At 47.2% G+C, this 22,809-nt stretch overlaps 2 protein-coding genes across 4 annotated transcripts; one reads left to right on the top strand and one right to left on the bottom strand.

Annotated features, from left to right (window-relative positions):
• Positions 1 to 316: 316 nt before the first annotated feature.
• PMPCA (peptidase, mitochondrial processing subunit alpha) lies at positions 317 to 7,798 on the top strand. 2 transcript variants are annotated; one of them, XM_060270153.1, is made up of 13 exons: positions 317 to 513; positions 1,464 to 1,666; positions 2,035 to 2,114; positions 2,524 to 2,606; positions 3,180 to 3,280; positions 3,877 to 3,971; positions 4,532 to 4,795; positions 4,946 to 5,038; positions 5,136 to 5,254; positions 5,463 to 5,553; positions 5,875 to 5,937; positions 6,158 to 6,302; positions 7,275 to 7,798. In XM_060270153.1, the coding sequence occupies exons 1-13, from the start codon at positions 467 to 469 to the stop codon at positions 7,442 to 7,444; spliced, it is 1,554 nt and encodes a 517-aa protein (XP_060126136.1). In that variant the 5' UTR covers positions 317 to 466; the 3' UTR covers positions 7,445 to 7,798. The 2 variants fall into 2 exon arrangements, with proteins under 2 accessions (XP_060126136.1, XP_034969049.1); XM_035113158.2 differs by having other exon boundaries at positions 323 to 513; positions 3,180 to 3,274; positions 3,871 to 3,971.
• A 1,564-nt stretch (positions 7,799 to 9,362) lies between these two features.
• INPP5E (inositol polyphosphate-5-phosphatase E) lies at positions 9,363 to 22,263 on the bottom strand. 2 transcript variants are annotated; one of them, XM_060270152.1, is made up of 11 exons: positions 22,206 to 22,263; positions 19,855 to 20,753; positions 18,654 to 18,777; positions 17,593 to 17,690; positions 16,269 to 16,393; positions 14,720 to 14,839; positions 14,022 to 14,129; positions 11,889 to 12,050; positions 11,668 to 11,783; positions 11,318 to 11,454; positions 9,363 to 10,704 (listed from the first exon to the last, which is right to left on the bottom strand). In XM_060270152.1, the coding sequence occupies exons 2-11, from the start codon at positions 20,589 to 20,591 to the stop codon at positions 10,572 to 10,574; spliced, it is 1,860 nt and encodes a 619-aa protein (XP_060126135.1). In that variant the 5' UTR covers positions 20,592 to 20,753; positions 22,206 to 22,263; the 3' UTR covers positions 9,363 to 10,571. The 2 variants fall into 2 exon arrangements, with proteins under 2 accessions (XP_060126135.1, XP_034969046.2); XM_035113155.2 differs by lacking the exon at positions 22,206 to 22,263 and adding an exon at positions 22,094 to 22,194.
• Between the last annotated feature and the right edge of the window lie 546 nt (positions 22,264 to 22,809).

Below are 22,809 nucleotides of genomic sequence, written 5' to 3'. Positions count from 1 at the left end.
AACTTATTACCCCTCAGTGAAGGAAGAGGATACGAAGCCAATACGCTTCGCGTCCAGGAGAGAGGCGGGCTCTTGGGCGCTACCGCAAAGCGAGAGCGGAGGATTTCTACGCCACAGAGGCTGTAGGGGATCGAAAAGCAAGGCTCTGAAGCACAGTGCCCTCTCAGCATGCACAAAAAACCGTAGGGCGCAGGAGGCACGAAGAAGCGCCTTGCCCATCTGCCCTGCAAACCGCTTTGGGCGAGGGATCCATTGAGATCCGGAAGTGTTGAGCGGGAACCTTATTCTCCTTTCCTTTTTACTCTCGCCCTCCTCTCTTCTCTCTCTCTTTTGCAGCAGCTGACCGTGCCGTAAAGGGAGCCGCCGGCCAATCCACGCTGCCCTCCTTATCCTCCGGCCAATCCGCGCTCGCTTCGCTTGCCTCGTGACAGGCACCTCTCCGCCCTCACCGTAAGGGGAAGCAAACATGGCGGCCAAGGTGGTCGGTCGGGGTGCCTGGGGCTCCGCGCGGAGGTGAGACCGGAGCGGACCCGGCGAGGGTGGGGGGCGTTATTTGGGGCGGGGGAGCAACGTGAGCAGTGAGACCCGCCTCCCTCAGCTTGTCACTCAGTGGGGAGACGCTTCCTGCCCACGAGATTCTCCCCTCCTGAAAGAGAGAGAGAGCGCCAAGAGGCGGCCCCTTTCCCTGAGAGAGAGAAACCTTTTTTGTGGATCTCGCGGAGAGGGCAGGAGCCCCCGGTGGGCGCAACACAGACCTCACCCCACGCTGTATTAGCTAAATACAACGGCAAGCATCGTTTATGCACTGCTTTCCCTGTGATGAGCTCAAGGCAGTGGCTGCGCCCCCCAGCACCCCCATTCCACCCCTACCACTTCCAATTATATCCTCTCTACACCCCTGTGATGTAGGTCAGGCTAAGTGGTTTGAACAAGGTCTCCTAGCAGGAACCAGGAAGGTTGTGGCTGCATCAGGGGTGCCAACTTGAATAAAATATTGGGGGCCCCAGGTAAGCCCCACCCCACGTAATTGATCACAAGATGCGGTGCACACCATTCGAATGGCAATGTCCATCAACTTGGGGAAGTTGGCGCCCTCTAATAATTTATTTTTTGGGGGGTGAAGGGACCTCACTCCCTAGGAGTTGGCTCCTATGGACTGCATTGATATCTTCATGTAAGTCTGGTTATTTTAATATATATATAATCTACTGTTAATTTATTTTGTTTGTATTGCACCGTTCGTACAAATGAAGCACATGTCATATATAAGCCTGCAGTATATAAAAATAAAGCAATTAAAATCCAACTAAGTCTGCTCAGCGTAGGCCCATTGAAACTAATAGCGCTACATTACACCATGTTCATTATTTTTCAGTGGGTCTGAGTAGAACTAGCAAATGAATGCAACCTATAGTTGCTGAAACTTTCTAATTCAATGTAAATTATTATTTATTCTTCTGTAGGTTTGGACTAGTTGCCTACCGGAAATACAGCAGTGGGGGCAGCTATCCCAACATTCCTCTGACAGCTCCTCTCCCTGGAGTGCCAAAGCCTGTCTTTGCTGCTGTTGATGGCCAAGAGGGCTTTGAAACCAAAGTGACCACCCTGAAGAATGGGATGCAGGTGGCTTCCCAGAACAAATTTGGACAGTTCTGTACAGTTGGGAGTAAGTTGATTTCAGTTGCAGCTATGCAGGTTTCCTGGAACCAGATTTATCTGCTTGGGTATATTACGTGACACACTTTGTGTGGTCCAGGATGGGAAAAGCAGACTATTCTCTACTTTCCTCCCACCAGCAAACCCATCCTTGTTTGCCAGTCTAAAGGGATGGGAATAATTTTGCTTTGGCAAAGGGCCTTATGTTTTGGGGTGGGGGTCATATTTGTGGAGAGGCTTTTGAGCCTTTTCCCCTGACCTCTCTCCTGACTGGGTTCCCAATCCCAAGCACAGGAAGATCTGAGTGTCCAGACTACTTTTGGAGGGTAAACAAACTGATTCTCTTTTCTTCTCTCTCTTCCCCTGCTCTTTTCTCAGTCCTTATAAATTCAGGCTCAAGATATGAAGCAAAACATACTGGTGGCATTTCACACTTTCTTGAAAAGCTTGCTTTTTCTGTAAGTAAAGTGATGAGTGATAGTCATATGTACTTGAACTTACTCTTTGCAATTATGGTTGACCAACAACCATTGAAGTCAGTGGACCCAATCAGACTATGACTAATGTTAGGTATCACGCTGAACATATTGTAAACTGTCTTGCGGTCTCTTTGATGAAGAGTGGTATATAAATTTAATAAGTGATATAACAGCAACAGCAGCAGTAGCAATTATTGTAGTAGCCTATGAGTCTGTTATTTGGTAGCGTGGTGTGCCCTATAATTCCCCTCACCTTTTTCATATCCAGCCTCCTCCCATGTCCTGTTAATCCTATAAGTCTCTTAGGCTATAGCCATGGTCACCCCTGGCTAGAACATGGTTTATGCTGACATCCTTCGCTGCTTTTTCTCTCCTGTTGTGCTTTCAGTCTACAGCTCAGTTTGGCAGTAAGGACGAGATCCTCCTCACTTTGGAGAAGCATGGTGGCATCTGTGATTGTCAGGCGTCAAGGTATGTTTATCTAAGCATCCTCCGCTGAAGACAAAATGACCAGGAAACAAATAGGCATCTGTCGAATTTATATTTTATTCACTATCTGTCGAATTTATATTTTATTAAAAAGCTAAAATAGGCCTTTTATTGTAGGACCTACTTTTACTCAAGCCTCTTATGTCAGTCCTTTTTAGGGTTCAAAGTAGAGCCTGTGTTGTGTAGTGGTTAGAGTGTCACCTGGGAGACCAGAGTTCAAATCCCCACTTAACCATGAAGCTCACTGGGTGACTGTGGGATAGCCGCTGCCTCTCTCAACCTAACTTGCCTCATAGGGTTGTTGCTCCTTGGAGAAAAGTTGGGTTAGAAATGCAGTAAATAAATAACAAAACTGTTCTGACTGGTAGTAGCTTCCCAGGGTTTCTTAAGTCTGGTGTACCTTTCTTCACATGCAGTTAAGACTGCTTTTTCATATAGATTAAGAAGGGGCCTTAGCAGAATCACAGCAATGTAGGAGGTGTCTCAGGGGCCGACCCATCACTGAGGCCGAATGTCCTAAACTGCTCATCAACCCAAATTCATCCACCTTTGCAGGGATACCACCATGTACGCTGTTTCAGCCGATGCCAAAGGCCTGGATACTGTTGTCAGTCTACTGTCGGATGTGGTGCTACAGCCCAGATTATCAGGTGAGGGTACAAATCTTGAGACTGTGGAGGGAGAGAGTACATTAAATCCTGGCTTGGGGAGCCCCTGTGTCCACAGATAAAGACATAACAGGGGCCATGGTCTAGATATTACAAAATACTGTGCTAAGGGCAGGATGGTTGCTGCAGCAGATAGCATGAATATGGGGGTTGGGGGTAGGAGAAGAGTACCATGGGGGCATAAATGCATGCCCAGTGAAATTTATTTGTTGGCAACTCAGAGGCTTGGCTCTGTTTTGACGACCATATTGAGGTTCAGGCAGGACTTTCCTTCCACATGAGAGCATGAAGGCATGTGAATGTGCCATCTTAAGTGCAGCTTCAGCAAATGTGCTGTTGTACACTGACCAAAAGGTCAAGGAGTGGCATTGCATTTTGTCATTCCTGGCCTTGCTTTGAGTTTGGCTCTGTGATCTGCATTCAAGGATCCTCTTCTGCTCAGATCCTGCTTGCAGCTTTCCCATGGAGGCACCTGGTTGGCCACTGTGAGGACAAGATGCTTGACTATATGGGCCACAGGTCTGACCCTGCATGGCTCTTTGTATGTTCTTAGGATGCTTTTTTTTCTCTTGGGACAGATGAAGAGATTGAGATGACACGCATGGCAGTCCGCTTTGAATTGGAGGACCTGAACATGAGGCCCGATCCAGAGCCGCTACTTACAGAGATGATTCATGCAGTAGGTCCTGTTTGAATCTGTTCCAGGAACAAGTTTTTGAGATTGAAATTGAGCGCTCTGTGTGTGATGCTTGAGAATCCCTCAGCTGCACAGTTTAGGAAAAAGAGTACCGTAGTAGCTAAGAGACCGCTTATCTCTTGAACTGACTATGAGGGTGCTCTTTGGGACGACATCGTCAGTGGGCCAAATAGGGGGCATTACCAGAACAGCTGCCCAGTGCTGGTTCTGAGAGCCTTCCCAGACTGTGTACCTGTTCTAGGATAGGCTACCTCCCTAATTCCTGGACACAAGAACAGCTCACTTAGAGGATTTCCATCTTCTTGTGATTAAGCCACTGGTTTTGTTGCTGGTGCTCTATGTTCACAGGAGTTGAATTTCTGCTGAAGGCAAAAACTTTTATTGTTTTGCCTGATAAAACATATTTAGGCTAGCGGTAATCTCTTGCTACTTAGACTCTTGGGACTTGTTGTCTCTTATAAGGCAAGGGAATGCAAATGAATTTGTGGATCGCCTCCCCCCCCCAAAAAAGAGCCTCTCCATCCGTTTTTTTCTCCCAATAGGCAGCTTTCAGTGAAAACACGGTAGGATTGAACAGATTCTGCCCGGCTGAGAACATAGACAAAATTGACAGGAAGGTTCTCCATTCATACATGCGGAATTACTACACACCCAATAGGATGGTATTGGCTGGCGTCGGGATCAAGCACGACCAGCTGGTGGACTGCGCCCAGAAATATTTCCTTGGAGCTGAGCCTGTGTGGGGGAGCAGTACGTCTGCAGCAGTGGACAGGTCTGTCGCCCAGTACACAGGAGGGATCCTCAAGGTAAGCCAGAGAAAATCCACTCCTGCTAGCCAGAGGGTGCTTAAAGAAGTGCTTCCAGGTGGAGTTGGTGGCACAGGCTTTGTATTGGAAGAAGCCACAGCCTGCGCTGAGCATTTGGTATCTTTTTCTGATTAATTTCTCCCTCTGCAGCTGGAGAAAGACATGTCAGATGTGAGTTTGGGGCCCACCCCCATCCCAGAGTTGACTCACATCATGATTGGGCTGGAAACCTGTTCATTTCTGGTAAGGACCTTCCCACCCCCTGAAGCCTCTGCTTGCACTTGACATCCTTTATGCTGAACTCTCAGCCACCCACTGCCTTTGCTCCCCCCCACTCTAGGAGGAAGACTTTATCCCCTTTGCTGTCCTGAACATGATGATGGGAGGAGGTGGGTCATTTTCTGCTGGAGGGCCAGGCAAAGGCATGTTCACCCGGCTGTACCTCAATGTGCTCAACCGGTGAGTCTCTTCTGCTCGAGGGGCAGTGTGACAGATCCCCTCACAAGGCCTCTTTTGAGATCCCGGACTTGTGCTTCTGCATTGGGGATGAATTGCGCATTTGTACACGGGGGTGGGGGTTGAGCGGAGGGGAAGAGCAAGATGAGGGTGGAGGGGCCAGCAAGAATGGTTGCCTGTGGGAGTTCACCTTAGCTTCTCCTCTTCCCAGGCATCACTGGATGTACAATGCCACAGCCTACCACCACAGCTACGAAGATACAGGCCTCCTGTGCATCCATGCCAGTGCAGACCCCAGACAGGTGGGTCTCTTTCCTGGACTGGTTTCACATCACTTGGTGTCTGGTCTTGGGCATCTCCTCTGGCCACCTCATGAGCTGATCAGTGGTAACTGCAGTGTGGGGATGCATTTACGACCACAGCTAAAAGCTTTCCAGGTTGGCATGCAGGCAGCCTTGGAATCCCTCTGCTCTCAGTGGGGCAAGATTGGGTGATACTCTTCATCTTTTGTGGGTTTCAGGAAGAACTCATTGGTGATCAGCATTTTATACAGTTGCCTTCCTTCCATCCTGCCTGTCCCCACTTGACAGCCACCTTCATTGCTGCTTTTCATCTACTTACAGGTTCGAGAAATGGTGGAAATAATCACCCGGGAATTCATTTTAATGGCAGGAGCAGTTGGAGAGGTTAGCTGTTCCCCTTATTCCTAGAATTTACCTGTTCTTAAATAGAGCAGCAGCAGCAGCAAATTCCCATCTGGGTACCTGGGAGGAGTTCCAGATTCCTGGGGAAGTTTTTGCTGCTCATGACTTTCTGGTGTCTTTGGTCACTGACCCTGCTCCCTCCCTCCCCATGGAGTGCAAGAAACAAAAGCCTGAAGCATAGGTTGTGTTTGTCCTCTTCCAGGTTGAACTTGAGCGAGCAAAGACTCAGTTGCAGTCCATGCTGATGATGAACCTGGAGTCTCGGCCGGTTATTTTTGAGGATGTCGGAAGGCAGGTGTTGGCAACTGGCATGAGGAAGCTGCCCCATGAGCTCTGCGTTTTGATTGGTAAGTAAACTTGACTGGCTTTTCTAGGGTCTCCTTTTTTTCTAGGCCTCATAGCTCAGAGCACCTGCTTGGCATGCAGAACATATCAGGTTCAATCCCCAGCAGCATCTCCAAGTTGGGCTGGGAATGTCCTCTGCCTGAAACCCTGGAGAGCTGCTGCCAGTCAGTGTAGACAATATGCAGCTAGAGGGCAGCTTCTCATGTTCTTCTGAGGGAGAAGATATTTTTGTAACCATCAGTTTTATTTTGGCCTCTTCCCAAGACCAACTTCATTGTGCCCACATCAGTTTGACACCCCTGGGGACACACATAAAGCTCTGTCTCCTAATGCAATTCTAGATCCCTCTCATTTCTGTAGCCACTTCTTTCTTTCTCTGGGCCACATGACTGCTGTTTGCTGGCCCCTTGATCTCCATTGCTCCTACTGTACCTCCGTCCTGGCTTAGATTTCCCTTTTTGTGCTAGTCACCCCCAACTCATCTTCTAATAGTGGGGTGAGGCTCCGAGGCTGAATGCATCCCTCTGGACCTCTCGATCCAGCCTTCATGACTTTCCAGAGGGTGTGCTCTGCACCACCTTGGGTACCTTTGCCTTCCTGGAACGTGTCCTTTAGCTGTGCTGATGTTTCTTGCCTTGGCTGGGTGGAGGCTAAAGAGATGTATGGGTGAAAAGACACCTCTGGCTTTTACACAACTGGAATGTTGCCTCCCATCTTAACAAAGTAACATTCACATCAGTTGCTCTAGCCTCACTCAGTGCCTTTGGAAGCTTCGACCCTTGCGCTGGAAGCATTTGCCTGTTATCCTCACAGTTCACCGTTACAGTCTAATAGCCAATACCTACATGTACTCAGCACCAAATTTAAAAAAACCAAATTTGCATAAGCAGACACAGCAGCAATGTGGCTTTACTTGGTATTGGTTCTGAATGTCCCTTGAAGCCATGCCTGATAGTTTTCTTCCCCTTCTTTAGGCAAAGTGAATGCTAGTGACATCAAGAGGGTGGTGACGAAGATGCTGAGGAACAAGCCGGCTGTAGCCTCCCTGGGGGACTTGACTGAGCTGCCCAGTTACGAACACATCCAGGCAGCCCTTTCCAGCAAGGATGGGCGGCTTCCAAGGATGTATCGGCTCTTCCGTTAACAAGCCCTCTTGGATCCACTTGTCGAGATTTGTGGTTTCCCTGCCAACGCAGCTCCCATGTTTGTGTGAACCCAGAAGAGGAAGCTTTGTGAAGGCTCTCCAGGCACCTTCGTAACTTTGAAAGGAGCACTCTGAGCCTGTCAACTTGAGCACCTTTGGCTCTGGAAACAGTTTCTTCTCAAGTTTCCTAAACGAACAGCAAAACATGCACCAGTGAAAAGACAGTGGAAAGAGCTGCCCACAGAGGAACAGCCTGCTGATTTGATTTTATATGTGTTGCAATCCACCCAAGAGTGGCTGGGGCAACCTAGTTAGATGGGCAGGGTTTAGATAATAAAATTATTATTATCATTATCATTATTTATTTTTTATTATTCTCAAAGTTTCTGTTCATTTTGATTTTTTTGTCCTAAATCAGGTGCCTGCAGCCCAGCGGCCAAGAACCGTTCCACTCCATGGTAGTAAAGAACAAAAATAAATGAATTTAACAGGTCACGTGTTGTGATTACATACTGATTTTTGCTTGGCCACAGGAAAATACTGATATAAAAATTAGTGACCCAAGGTGTATATTTTTGATTGTAACATTTCAATGTTTCACTTTTAATTGCTTTTAACCTCTTAGCTATAATGCACAAAGGGAAAGGTTTGATTTCTTTGTGAGGTTCCCTATCTAACAAGGTGGCACACATGGCCCTCCAGGATGATGTTCTATCCTGAGTTAGTTCCAGACTGTAAAACCAGCTATCCTTGGGAGAAAGTAGAAGGGAAGTGAGATACAAGGAAGGCATGTCAATAGCCCAAAGGCCTGGTTGCCAGAGCAGCAGTGATAGAAGCATGATATTTGATACCAATGACCTGGCCACATTTGGGCCACTCCAAGGCAATTGCAAGGGTGAAGATACTGATATGGAGCCATGTGTGGTTTTTGGTGTGTGTGTGTGTGTGTGTGTGTGTGTGTTCTCATGACTCGTAACCTTTCCTGATGTACCGTATGTAGGATGTTTATGTTTTAAGAATGTTTAGATATTTTGTGGCTCTCTGTGTGCTGGCAAAAAAACCTTGTTATGATACTCCTCATGGCAGACTTCTTAACTGGCGGTTCAGCTAGAACAACATTAAGTTGAGCTCTAGCCTATTGCAATAGCTACAATCAATGCTGGGTCCCTCCTGGTGCTGGACTTGAATTAATTTCCTTGGTTCTCTGTTTTATTTAAGAGGTGGTCCTTCAGCTGGGTAACAGAGTGGTGTGTAGAAGTACATTCTTACTACAATACTTATGTAGAAGTATATGCCACTATTAAGGTCTTCCACTTGGGCAGGAAGAGTAGAGTGCTTAACAGTGACTGGAAGCCTCAGGCGATTATTTGGGCTATCTGAAGAATGGGATTCTTTTCCTCTCCTACTGCCCACTTACCCATGGCCAGCCTTTTCCTCTGCCTCTATAGAGTTACAGCACTTAGCCAGTGGTAGCTTCAAGTCTGCTTGCAATGCCCCATCATCAACAAAAGAGCCTTGCTGGATCAAGCCAATGGATTATCTAGTCCAGCATCCAGTTCTCACAGTGGTCAAGCAGTCCCCCCCCCCATAAGAACCCTACAAGCAGGACGTGATTACAAAAACAGCATTCTCCCCTCCCGTGGTTTCTGGAAAACTTTTCAGAGGCAGAAGTGACTGAAAATGGAAGCCGTACACTGTCATGGCTGATAATGACTGGTAGGCACATCAGGACTCTGTAATTTTTAAAAGACATTCAAATTGGTGGCCCCTGTCACATGGAAGCAAAGTTTTAACTCCTGTGAAAGAGGAGCAACTCAACCAGTCACTACCAGAAAGATGCCCCCCATCCCAAATCCATTAGTGCACAACAGGGATGAATAGGGGAGATTCCTGCATCTTTGGGGCATTTATAGGTGTGAAATTTGCCACAAGGCACAAAATTCAACCTATTAAAGAAACAAACTCCTACTCCAACATGGAACCATATTAATTTCCTTTTGCATTATTTACTCTGAGCAGAGTTTTAACATGTCACAACATTTAGGGGTTGAGTCCTGCCTTTTCAAAATAACTGAAAGCTTATCCTAACCTGATGGGATGCCTTCTGTTTGCTGTGTGAGGATGTTCGATAGTGAATCAGCAATGCAAACCGCAGCTGAAGAGGAAGGAAAGCCTGACACATTTGAAATAAATTTTTAGAAATGTGGCTCTTGGTTTATTAAATTATGGACACAAACGCAGTCCAAAGCAGTAACAAGCAACCAAATAGTGGAAGGGTAAACCCAAAACTCCAACATGCCTGCGGCTCTGCTTTGCACCTGTTGACAAGTCAAAATTTGGTCTTGCCACAAAGAATACTGATTTTTGTAGCCAGCTGGAAAGAGCCAAGCAACAAAGGTTCTTGGTTCAATGGAAACCAGAAAGCCTTCTATTTCTTAATACTACTAATCTATGTCCAGGTCTGGGAATGAGGGAAGATATCTGAGGCCCTTCCCAGGAGTTGCAACATGCCATCAGCACTCTCCCTGGCACTTCCTACTTCAAAAATAAATGTGCCTGTTCCAGATGGGGACTTTGCTCTTTCTGGAATTAAGAAAACAATGTGTTTTGGGGGGCAAATGAAGCTGGCAGCATGCTCAAATGTTTGCATATCCAGCTTCTTGGTGGCAGGGAACGAATGGAGCAAAAATACAGATGCAGAAGGTTCCTTGGTTCCCAAAGCTGGTTCCCAGAGGCACCTGATGAAAACCAAGATGTGAGTACATTGTCTTGAAACACAAAAGGGACGCCCATGACCCCTTTTCAGGCAAAAAGTTCCCCAAAACAGCATCAATGAGACAAGGGAGCACCTCAGTCTAGGAAAGTCTCCCCCCAGCCCCACTGGACAAGTTTGTTGCCTTCTTGTGATCAAGTGTCTACAAAGAGTCAGTCACTGTCAACCTCAGAGCATTCCTTCCATGTTTCCAGGCACAGCAGCGACAAGGCAGTTCCAAAGACCTGATGGCAGGAGGCCCCAAGCAACAGGTGCTGGTGCTCTTTCCTCCACAGGCCCTTTCACTGCGGGGAGCAGTCAGAAGCTACTCTTGTGCCCAGCTCAGAAAAGCCCTCTTTGGATGGCCCTTTGAGGTCAGGAAACAGAACAGACGGCACTGGCTTTTTGGTCCTTGAGTGCTTGCTTCCTCTGAAGTTCCCTGGTGATACGTCGCCTGATGCCAATCAAGTAGAGTTCTCGATCGAACTGGCCAGCAGCCAGTGGGATGCTGGAAAGAGACAAGGCAGCATTTAGGTGGGAAGTGACAAATATTTAGGTGGAGGAAGCTGCATCTTCACAAGCCATAAAATCAGGACTCTGGGACCTGCCTGGCATCTCCAACACTTGTTGAACTCTAACTCCCAGCAGCCCCATCATCAAGGCTCAGGGAAGATGCTGGTGCTGATGGTGGGGAGTATTATTCAGCAACATCCAGAGGGCCTCTGTTTCCCCATCCTTGCTATCAAGGGATATCCATGCCAGGTGTGGGGAACCTCCAGATAATAATAATAATAAATAATAAATAATAATAATAATAATGTATTACTTATATCCCACCCATCCAACTGGGTTGCCCCACCCAGCCCTCTAGTTAATCATGCTACTGTCAAAATAAAGACTTTTTACTGAATTAGCCCACACATCCCTCTCTGGGGACTAGTCTGCAAGACCTGTGCTGCCTGCCCATGACGCAATTCCTGTGCCAATGTGGTTCCCTACAGCAGGGGAACAAGTGCTGCCAGTCTGCTCTCCTTGGAGGCTGCTTAGTATCTACCCCTCACCTCCAGCCCTCCATCAGATTCATGCCAAAGGCCACCACAACCCAAAGTGTCAATACTAACTTGTCTCTTCCAGGCCTCACTTTGACACGAAATAACCCATATACAGGCCGGTGGTCTGACGTTTTGATCCCCAGGCAGGAAGAGTATTTCACAGCTTGAATGTCATCCTTGTGGCGGCTCCGGTAGATCACACGATCCTGAGAAGTCCAAGGGGCGAAGAGGGGAAAGGTGAGTTAATCGCTACAGCAGAGAAACAGCCAGCTCTTTTCCTTTTCACAAGCACTTTCCTTTCACAAGCATAAAAAACACTCAGTGGCAAGAGCTGTACTTCTTTCCCACTAAGGCACAATATCATTCTTCCTGAAGTTTCCAGGTGAGATGCTATCTGCTGCTCACCTAGAAGTTCTTACCGTGTATGATGGTGTCCTCTGCTTGGAGGTAGTATCGTAGGAGTCCTGCCCAACATCAAACTTGTAGGAAGGGCGGAAAAGGATGGGAGCCTCTTGGAACCCCTTGAAAATTGATCCTGCAGGAGGGAAGGATGCAAGGAGTCAACTTTCCCCATGGTTTCATCAGGGCTGAATCAAGCTTTAGTTTTGGGGTGGAAACATGGCTGTGATATTCTCCTTACCACTGGCCATTTCCTTAATCAACTGGTCATGCTGTAGCAACTTAGACATGTCCGCTTCCAGCCCTTGGCTGAGGATCTGCTCCACCACCTCCCGATCCTCGTTCAGGCGGAAATTGAAGTCCCCGAACCAAAATACATTGTCAAAGTGGGTTGTGACGTCTGCTGCAGGGCCAAATGAAAGGGAGCTGGGATTAGGTGAGGAATCTTACCATGAGCACAGACCCTATTTAAGCTGAAGATCCAAGATGCAGAAGCTCAGCAACCAAATTGTGAGATGCAGGAGGTTGATGAGATTGTCACAACCCTTGACCTTTAAGAAGCACGTAAATAAACTGCAAAGTACTGCCCCTGTTAACGTTCTAAATTAAGGGGGATGCCTCCTCAGCAACTCAGCTCTGGAGCTCCCTTCTTCAAGGGCTTTGTGACGGCTTAAATACGTTCTCTTATGTTCATTGGGCCAAAGGAAAAGAAACTGTAACTGAGGAGGTTTTCAATCTCTCTAAAGATTGTGGACTTCCTCCTCCTCCCCTGCACAGGAGGGCAGCAGATTAGAAGTTTCAGCCCTAGTTAGTGGAAAGCCATTGCCTGTAATTGGCAGTTCCTCTACGTCACACTAAACCAGTGATGGGCAACCTTTTGAGCTTGGTGTGTCAAAATTAGCCAAAAAACCAAGCATAACTCGGGTGGTGTGTCACTTCGATAAATAAACCATAATTTCACGATATTTATAGTTTAAATAACAAAAATGTATAATTGTAAGATATAACTGTATTTAATAAACCAAAAACTAATTATTTAACTTACCTGTTTATTAAAGTTATTATTAAAGTTTTTTAATAAAATATTTTAAAAATATTTTAAAAGGGAAAAAAATAAGGCAAAACCCAGAGGTCTTTCCCAGTGGGACTCTGGGCTCAGGCCTTCCTCCAACGGGTCTGCTGCTGGGGAGGTGCACTCGGGTTGGGCCTGTGGCTCCTCTTGGCCCTCTTCAGCCCACCTCTCCCCTCACTCTCACTCCCTGAGAGGAGGTTTAAAATGCATTGGGGTTGACCCCCTCTTCCCCTTGCGGTTTTTTTTTTTTTTTTTTTGCGCCCACCGCTGTCTCCTGCTTCAGTCTCCCAGATTTTTAACAGCTTCCCGGCTTTGTTCCACCCAGCCTTCTACCGCAGTTTTAAAATTATTATTCAATAAAGTTTTTAAGCTTCCACTTTTTCACTGGGGATTAACCCGCTGAATCGCTCCCGGGTACAGGCTTTCTCTCCGTGGGGCGGGAGCACTGAGTCGGCGTCTGTGTTCTCCCCTCAGATTCGGGGGACCCCTCCAACATCTCCCTTTTGCTGCAGGTATCCCTCCTGCACCTTCTTGGGGGCTTCGAAGCCTTGCAAACCCCCTTTATTCCCCTTCAGAGAGTGCTCGCCTTTCGGAGCTCCCGAGACGAGCGACCAGCAGCAATCCGTGGGAAACTGGAAGTGGCGGCGGTGGCGGTTTTCCACTGCCGGCCAGAAGTGAGGTCAAAAATCCCGCCGCATGTCACTGAAAATGGCTATGTGTGTCAGTGCCGACACGCGTGGCATAGGTTTGCCATCACTGCACTAAACTGTGGTTTAGCATGACATGCATGAGCAGGAAGAGCTCCAGCAAATTTCAGGCTCTGCCTTGCAGCTGGAAGGAGTAGCTCTAAGACCTTCACTTTGGCTTGTGTTAATTGTGTTTACCATTAACCACATGAAGGCTAGATACAGGTAGGTAGCCGTGTTGGTCTGAGTCGAAGCAAAGTAAAAAAAATTCCTTCAGTAGCACCTTAAAGACCAACTAAGTTTATATTTTGGTATGAGCTTTCGTGTGCATGCACACTTCTTCAGATACCTTCAGATACTAAGAAGTGTGCATGCACACGAAAGCTCATACCAATATATAAACTTAGTTGGTCTTTAAGGTGCTACTGAAGGAATTTTTTTTACTTCACATGAAGGCTAGACTACTGATTTGGACAGGGGGGGAAATTAGCTTATTTTTTTAGAACCAAGTTTCCCATGGTGGTTAACATTTACTTGGAAGGAGCAGCTCATTACAAAATCGCAAGTATTTCACACAACAAAAAAGGGCCTTTCTTCCAGACATCAAGCTACTCACAAGGGCTGGAGCGATAGGGGTTGGTATCTGGAATGTTTTTTGGAAGTGTAAGAGCCTGGATGGTTTTGTTGTAGTCCAGGACCCTCTCGGACACTTTGCCATCTCCAGCTGAAAAAGAAAAGACAGTCTGCTTAATGCAAGGCCTCTTCAAAACAGGAGACTGGGGACAGAGTTCATGGGGAGCTTCCTCTGGCAATTAATTATCAAGAGATTCCTATACAGAGAAGAGGAGATGGATTCTGTTTTGAAACCGAGCTGTACTGCACAGGTCCTGGGCAGGATGGGGTGTGGGCCACAAGGCAGTCCAATTTAGCAGTCAGCCCCATCAAGCAGGTTAAGCAAGATTTTCCTCAAAACAGACTATCCAAGGATCCAGAAACGCCACACATACAAATACAGACACCCAGCAACAGAAAAATGGGAAAAGGACAAAGACTGAGGAGAAGGACAAAGCCCAGAAATGTCAACAGAGGATAGTACATTAATTTCTCCACGCCATAGAGAAGCTCTATGTAATCTAAGACTTGGAGGAAAACATCTGCTCAATTGCCTTTCCTCTGCTTCCATCTCTCTCTCACAGACACACAGTCCCATATTCCACAAATACCTAGCCTGAACTGCATGGTTCATTTTAGAGCCTGCTCTTGTGTTCCTTGCCCCATCTGCTGCTTATATATGGAGCCTGAGGAGCTACTCACATGTGAAGTGGGAGGTAATGAAGAGGAAGGAAGTGCCGAAGAAGGTGAAGCAAACTCCGAGGGCCCCCTTGGTCTTGATCTGAGACACAATGCGAGTTGTCACGGTGGCATATTCCACCTCTGGAAGGAAGGAGGGCGAGAACGCCTGTCACAGGTGATGTACCCAACTCGTGGCCAATCCTGACCTCTGTCATAAACCAAGGTCACATGCCAGGCCAGCGGTGGTGGTTAAACAAGGGACTTTCCTTCCAAGAAAAGTCGAAACTTCTGCTTATATTGGTGCAGATTTCATCACATTGAAGAAAACCAGTAACAACCGAACCTTGGGTTTGGGTCATTTTAATTCTGTTGGATATTGCGGTTTTATGGGCATTAAAAAAATTAGATTGATTATAAATTGCTAGTTCTCTCTCTCCCATCCCACAGTCCTTACTTCAGAATGGTTTTCTAGGATTTGGGATTTAGTAGTAATGTATAAAATAAATTAGTTTATTGTAACTATGTATGGGGAAATATTCTGTATGATTTATTGAAAAAAGAGCAATTTTAATTTTGGTTTGGAATTAGAAGTTTCGAGAAGACATTAAGACCCTATTTATTATTTTTTTTACTTTAAAAAGAGTAATATATTATGTGCACATTTTTTCTCTTTTTATCCTATTCTGCGAAACATAGTAAGAATGAGAAAATATTATGTATGGTTTGTTTTAATATGCTGGAAGCTGCCTTGACCCCTAAAGGATGGGTGGGTGGGTGGATAGATAGATAGATAAATAAATAAATAAATAAATAAATACTGTCCCTAAATAAATTTAAATCCAGCTTGATTAGATTTAATACTTATACAGTATCTTGCTTTTCTATCAAAGTAATAATCAAAGCAGCTTAACAATGCAAAGCAATGAAAAACTAACTAATAAACTGAAACTGATACGGGAACAAATAGAAGAAGTCACCTTCACCCCGGTATGGCTCCCCTTGATCACATACACAGCCCAAAAAGACAATGACAAAAATCCACCAACAGCATACAAATCAATATGGCTAACCTGACCCAAAACACCCACCCACCCCACTCACACATGAAAACAAAGATCACCATAGCCAATCACAAACAAACAACCACACCCTAGGCCAACCCCAGCCTCTCTCACCACCAAAGGAACACAAGCGAATAGTAAAGAGAACCTGCACAAGCGACGCTGACACAAACCCCACACATACATTAAGTAAAATAGAAACATTGCCACCTGACCCCACCTCCACTCGCCTTTCCACCCTCCACCTCTTTCCCCCCTTTTCTTCCTAAGGTAACAGTAATGTCTCATCAAATGAAACTGATCTGTAGAAAATGTAACTTGAAAAAAGAGACATTGCACATACTTTTGTAAACCAAGAAATCTTTAATTAAAAATATGTTTAATTTTTTTAAAAAAACAATGCAAAGCAACAAAAATACTAAAACTACATATTCAAGATCAACGATAATAAATTCAATCCATAAATGACTTAAACTTTTTTCAAAGACCACCCAATTGGCAAGCCCCACCTGAGCAGAACCAGATGAGGTCCCTCCGCAGGAAAACTGACATGTAGAGCACACCGTGAGATGCCGCATAGAGCATGACGTAATGGGGGCCCAGCGTCTCCTGCAAGCGGATCTCCCACTCACGCCTGGCAGGGGGAAGCAGAGGAAAGGAAACCTGTTGCACGAGCTTCTCCTCACCCAGCCTTGAACTCCACCAGACATGTTTCAAAAAGGCTTGCTGGTGACAAGTGCCATGCTCATTTACATGACGTGGGAAGTCTGATACTGTTCTAAAAAGTGCAGGGAATCCTCAGCAGTGCCTCCAGATTTAGGTTGTACCCAGCTAAGTCCTACTCAGAGAAGACCCACTGAAATAAATGAACGTAAGTTAGTGTCATAGACTGGCTGGATGCAGAGGAGTGGTGGGAGGCAACAGCTGGGGAACCCCTTAGGGAACCCCTAAGGGAGGAAGGCTCTGTGCCAGAGGATTTGTGGTGGGACTATGATGAGTGGTCAGAGGGAGAAGGAGCAGTCTGGAAGGAGGAGGTGTCAGCAGTAGGAGAGGTAGCAGGGTTTAGTGAGCAGGAACAGGCTGTGGCAGAGGGCAGTTCAGACTGAGGCTAAAGCAGAGGCTAGAGCGGAGAGGGGTCAAGAGGCTGCTGAAGAATACAGGGAATCTCCTCCTGCTGCTGTGACCAGCTCCCCTCACCCGGTCTCTGAGAATGTGCAGAGAAATGAAAAGAGCAGTGAGTAGTTGTGTGCAGGCACGGTTTGAGACTGCGTGGGGAAAACTCTGGAGAGAAGAAGTCTTAGAGGGGGTGGGAAGGCAGGAAACTTTAGTCCTTGCAACTGCTTCATTGGGGCATGACCTCCTAGGAAAAGTTGCTGAGACCACTAGGCCTGAGCTCTGTTGCTGGTTTCCTTGAATAGAGATTTAACTTCACTGGCCTTGGGTGATTTGTTTTAGTTACTGACCCACGCCTGACTCAAGCCCTGACAGTTCTCCATCAGCTTAAATGCATCTACTCTGAGTAGGACTAGCACTAGATGCAACCCCAGACTTCTGAATCCTTGCAGGGAACTCTCTGCCCTGCCCACAACAGAGGCAAGGCAAAGGCCTCCTGCCTTCCAGGAGCCTTTATTTCAGACACTGACAATGATCCCAACTGAAGAAACAGGGTACACAGGAGGCCTGTACTGGCTACACTCTACAAGGGGAGCATTGCCCTGCATGAGCTCAGGTGGCAGTGCTCAGCTACAGACTTTGACTCCTTGCAGGCAAACCACCCTCTGTGCAGTGGGTGGGGGTTACGAGGCCAAAGCCAACTTCTCTTGGTTTCCATACCTATCTGGGCAGCCTTCTTGGATCCCTATCACATACATGTCCTGGGCAAAGTCAGGGCCTGGCGGCAGCAGGAAGTCATCCAACACCTCAGGGAGTTCCTGCAAGACAAGGAAGACTTTTCCAAACTCTAGGTGAGTACTTAAGTGGGAGGGTGAGAGGGAAGGAGAAGGAATAGACTCTCAAGGACACAAGCGCCAACAGGTTTAGGGGATGTAACCAGCAAGCTGACCACAAATCAATCCCATGCAGGTTCATTAAACCAATAGAGTTCTTTAGGTTTACAGACACACATCATGCTCTCCAGGTGTGCTTCCAATAAAGTTTCCATAAAGGTATCAAACAAGTTCAAAACAGGAATCATAAAGTGGCATATCACCAGGGAACACTTCTTAAGTGGCACACGTAAAATGTCACAAGGGATGTGAGCAGAAATGATCTACTCTGCCATCTTGCTTGCTGTATGTGGTGAAAGCTGTTATTGTGGCCAGATTTGCAGGATGTGCGTGGCAGCAGGGCCGGCTCTATGGCTAGGCTGGGTGGCGCAGGGCGCCGACCCACCGGGGGGGGGCGCCACGCAACCACGCTGCCCGCCCACCCGTCGGCCGCTCCGCCACGCAGCAGCGCCCTGGGCTACCGCGCTGAGCCCGCCCGAGCTGGAAAACGGGGCGGCAGAGGGATCCGTCGCACCACGGTGCCAGGGCACAAAAGGTGCTTAAGACAGCCCTGCATGGCAGAGGGAGGAAGAGGCTTCCCAGACAATTTTGGAGCCAGCTATGCATAGAAACATAAGAAGCCGCTTGATACTGAGCCAGTCCATCTAACTCAGTATTGTCTACAATGACTGGCAGTAGTGGCTCTGCAGGGTTTCTGATGAGACAATCCCAGTCCTGCCTGAAGATGCCTCTGGAGATGGAACCTGGGACGTTATGCATGCAAAGCAGGTGCTCTGCCGTTGAGCTATGATGGCACTTTCCAAATAAGTATTCTTGACTTGGCCAGACTCCCTGGATCAAAGGCCAATCACCAGGCAAAGCCCCCAGCCAGCCCTTTTCTTCCCTCACCTTTTGGCCCTGCATATTCCAGGTGGCAACAAAGATGCCAATGTTCCGGTCAGGAAAATACCGGTTCAATTCCTCTGCTCCCAGCAGCGCACCAGTCGCCAAAAGGCTGCCTTCCAAATAACTTCTGTAGAGAAAGGATAGTGCATTATTTCTTTTTAAAAATAATTATTATAAATTTGCTTCATTTGAGGCTGAAGTGAAAACTGCCCAGTGATGCAATAGCACTATTGTCCTGTCTGGGTGGGGTTTCTACTGTAGAGGTGTGCTGTGCCACATCCTGCACTCTTGGTGCTCGAAAGATGGGTCTGGAAACAGAACAACAGCTGATGAGGCCACTGTGATAGCAAAGGAATACACTCCTAAAACCCAACACATAACCTGTTCACTGCATTCAAGACCATACTTCACCAAGAGTCCCATGGAGAGTATGCAGCAGTAAATCAAACTGTAAGATGTAACTCAAGCGTGTGTCACTATGGCCAGATCTGCACCCTCAAGGCGCTGGCTGGCATGTCAGTCTAAGTGGAGCTGGGGCCTTGTTGGCCAAGGCTGTCACCTGGACAACTGCAATGCCACAATTCGCTATCCCAGATTGCCTTCCTCATTCTTTCTTCCTTGGGAAATGAAAAACAAAACAAAAACAGAGTTTGGGAAACATCCTATGAGAGTCAGGGAAGGCAGGCAGGTGGGGAATTACCTACCGTAGTTGAAAGGTAGTCCCCTTCTATTACGTATTGGTGTAACAAAATACAGCAGGATGCTAAATCATAAATACTACTGGGAATCCTGTAAAATATATTATATTCTTCTATTTATTTGCTTTTTTTGTTTTCCTTCATTCCTTTCTTCAAACAAGTTGTGCTTCTTAGTGTTATTTATTTCTTTTTGTGTGTGTTTATATTCATAAGCTATTGGAAATAAAAAGAAGACAAATGAACTAAAAGTTTAAATCAAATATATTTTGAAAAGCTAAGGGGCCCTTTCAGGAAAGAGATGTGAATGGGTTATCAGATTCCTGCCAACTCCTGTTCAAAAGTCTTTCCCTGGGACGACCTCAGGGATTTTTTATTCCAACAGAAAATTCCATCCCCACCTCACTGAGCACTGTGAGAAATAGCCCAAGTGTACCTGTGGAGGAATGCTCTATGCAAGCCCCATGAGTCCCCCTTTTGACTGCCCCCCCATGCTACAAGGACCCTACCTGTTCCGCACATCCCTGACGCGGATGGGGGTCAAGAGGCTGAAAGTGGACTTCATGGAGGCGGTGGAGCAGTTGTCACAAACCATCCCGCGGCTGTGGAGCCTGGTGTCACTCCAGCTGCTGCCTGCCCTTGGAAAGGCACTCTGGGAGCAAAGCCTGTAATCCGCCCAATCTGGGTCGATCTTATTAGTTGTCCTCAGAAAAGGGAAGGAGCCATCAAGCTCCAGAGGGGGCGGAGGATGGGTGGGCGTCACTTTAGACAGCTTCCCATGCAAGTTGCCATGCCTGGTGGGGGGTGCCTCCAAGGCTTGCTGCAAACTGCAAATGGATTCCTGGTCACAGTGCAAATTGCTCGTGGAGGCTGCCATCTGTTCTGGAGGATTCTCCTCTTGGAGGGATCCATTGGAGGAGCCTATCTCTGAGGGATCCACCAAGCTGTCTCGGCTCATCCTGAAGAGCCTCCTCCTCCGCCCGATCAGTTCATCAAGAGAAGAAGTCCGCTCAAGTCTTGGGGGCTTGCGGGGAGGCTTTGGGGTGAATGACCTGAGCTGTGTGTGGGCCTGGAACCCTTCTACATGGCTTTCCAAAGCGTTGTTGAAAAAGGAAGCCTGGATTTCTTGCTGGTGCTTGGAGAGGAAATCCACGTTGTCACCTGCCTCCTGTCTGGCAGCTCGAGCAGCCTCCTTGGGTGGTAGGTTTTGTGGTACTTTGTCCTCAGGGTTTGGTGTGTGCTCCATTGTCCCCTAGGAAAATCCATTGGGTATCCCATCTATGCAGAAGTCAAGGAAACAGCCTAAGGCATGTTTTCCTGAATGGGAAAAGAACCCCCAATCAGGACACCGGTGTCAGGAACAGAAGGCCCTGTTGCCTGAACATGAAGATGCATTTCTGGGATCCACCTAGGAATAATAACAACAACAATGTATTTTTTAAAAAAAAGATTAGCCAAGATTATTAAAGGCTTCCCACCTGAAGCTCCCAACCTCCACATAGGATCTCTGCTTTCTAGAATAATTGTTTTTTATTAGTTTTTATAAGAGTGCTTTTGGTGTTTTATGTTGTTATCGTATTGGACTGTGAATATGATATTCTGGGCTCCCTTTGGGCAGGACAAAGATGTAACAAGCAAATAATTTAAATATTATTATTGATTAGCCAGGTCACTCCCATTTGACAGGTGGCCAGCTGAGACTGACTCCCAAGTCAGAAATCTGGGATGAGGGTGCATCGGTTGATTCAGGGGTGCTTTATTTCCACAGCCTGCAACTGTGTGGGAATACCGTCATGAGCAGTGACAGTGTTTGTGTACACAGAATCTGCCTGGTAGCAGCTATTCAAGTCTAAAGCTCGGTAAAGGTGCTGCCACTCTAAGGCTCAGTCACGCCCCTCCGTTTCCCAGAGAAGCTGCAAGGACCCATAGCTACAAGCAAACAGTTCGACTCAGCCAACACACATCTTTCCATGGCAGGTTTCTCAGGGATTGCTTGAATCAAGAAACATGAGGTTGGCAGTCATGTTTGGGAAGAAGACAGGACTGGATTCAAGACAGCCACTCTTGCTTAGCCTCTTTAGCCCTGTCTATAAAATGGGAATAGCAGCTGCCCCTGTGGGCACAAGCACGCTAAGCAGCAGTGGCTGATGGCTCTGCCCCAAGGCTTTTGTCAAGGCAATGATCCAGTGCTCAAAAGGAGGGATGCCAGCAGAACCAAGGGCCTGTTGGAGACTGTAAAAACTTTAGCATACACTGTGAGTTTCAATGGGACATTTAAGCAGCTACCCAGCTAAGTTATACTAGAGAGTAGAGTGGACCCACTGGAGGTTAATGGAACTATGTTAGCCGTGTCCACTATTCTGCAGTGTGTGTTTATATATTTATATTGACCTTAAAAACAAAATGTTGCTGTGATACAGTATTTCATACAACTTCACACACACACACAATGCATGTAAGCACGAAATAGAACTCTACCAAAGTTTCCTCTGGAGCCCTTTTAGAATTGCGGTTTGTCACCAAGATAATATATATATGTCATTGTGATTAACCAACACAAAAAAACCATTTGTATTAAAGCAGCCGAGCCGATGAAGGTGCGATTCAAACCGTTTCCCTGCATATTATTCACAGTAATAATATGTAACACAGTAACATGTCTATACACACACAACGTGAGTTGAGACTCCCTGTCCCTGGACAAGCCCCCCCATCCTCTTCCCCCCGCCTCCATCAGCACCCCCAAACCTGCAACTCTCTGAATGAGGCCAGGCCGCTTCCCTCCCCGGCCTCTCGTCGCCGCTGCCCTCCTCTGCCTCCTCCTGCGGGGCCTCCCTGGTGCTCCTCCCAGCCGCCTCACCCCGCGAGGGGAGCCAGAAGCTCGAGTCCTCTTCGGAACCGCCGCCTCAGAGAAGGGCCTCGCGGCGGGGACTCCAATTCCCATCAGCCCCCGCGAGGGAGGCCAATGGCAGGGCATGACGGGAGTTGGAGTTCCGAAACACCTGTAGGGGTGTCCTGGAGGGGTGTCTTCCCAACCACGAACCACTACGACGAGGGCTTTTACTACTTTAAAATAAATGGATGCTGCCTTTCTATCTTTGAAACAACAGCAACAATAGTAGTACTACTTCATATAGTAAGACACCACTTTCTGAACGTTCAGTGTCCGTAGTACATTGTGTGAGGGATCCCTACGTTAGTCCCATCCTGCAGCCGTGGGCTGAAAGCCTTTAAGGATCACCTCTGTGGCCCTCCTGGGATTTTTGGATTCCAACGCCCATGAGCCTGAGAAGACATCCAATGGCTAGGCATGATGGGAGTTGTAGTCCAATAACACCTTTAGGGCCACAGCTCTCCCCCTGCTCCTCTCAAATTCACAGCTTTACTCATTTACTACGTTTATGTTCCAACTCCCCCACCCACCCACGAATTGATGGCAGCAAACAATGGTATCCCTCTCCCAC

Source organism: Zootoca vivipara, chromosome Z, assembly GCF_963506605.1.
Source record: "Zootoca vivipara chromosome Z, rZooViv1.1, whole genome shotgun sequence".
Classification (NCBI taxonomy): Eukaryota; Metazoa; Chordata; class Lepidosauria; order Squamata; family Lacertidae; genus Zootoca; species Zootoca vivipara.
Note: the sequence above shows the minus strand (reverse complement) of the source record. Positions and strands in the feature narration are given on the sequence as shown.

What these genes read in the sequence shown, in the direction of transcription:
- PMPCA (XM_060270153.1), top strand. Translation starts at nt 467, where the DNA reads ATGGCGGCCAAGGTGGTCGGTCGGGGTGCCTGGGGCTCCGCGCGGAG. An exon ending in GCCCAGATTATCAGGTGAGG is followed by an intron (nt 3,281 to 3,876) that starts GTACAAATCTTG and finishes GGACAGATGAAG; the next exon opens with AGATTGAGATGACACGCATG. An exon ending in TACCTCAATGTGCTCAACCG is followed by an intron (nt 5,255 to 5,462) that starts GTGAGTCTCTTC and finishes TCCTCTTCCCAG; the next exon opens with GCATCACTGGATGTACAATG.
- INPP5E (XM_060270152.1), bottom strand. Translation starts at nt 20,591, where the DNA reads ATGGAGCACACACCAAACCCTGAGGACAAAGTACCACAAAACCTACCA. An exon ending in CCTCATCTGGTTCTGCTCAG is followed by an intron (nt 14,840 to 16,268) that starts GTGGGGCTTGCC and finishes CCTTCCTTCCAG; the next exon opens with AGGTGGAATATGCCACCGTG. An exon ending in GATTAAGGAAATGGCCAGTG is followed by an intron (nt 11,784 to 11,888) that starts GTAAGGAGAATA and finishes TCCCTCCTGCAG; the next exon opens with GATCAATTTTCAAGGGGTTC.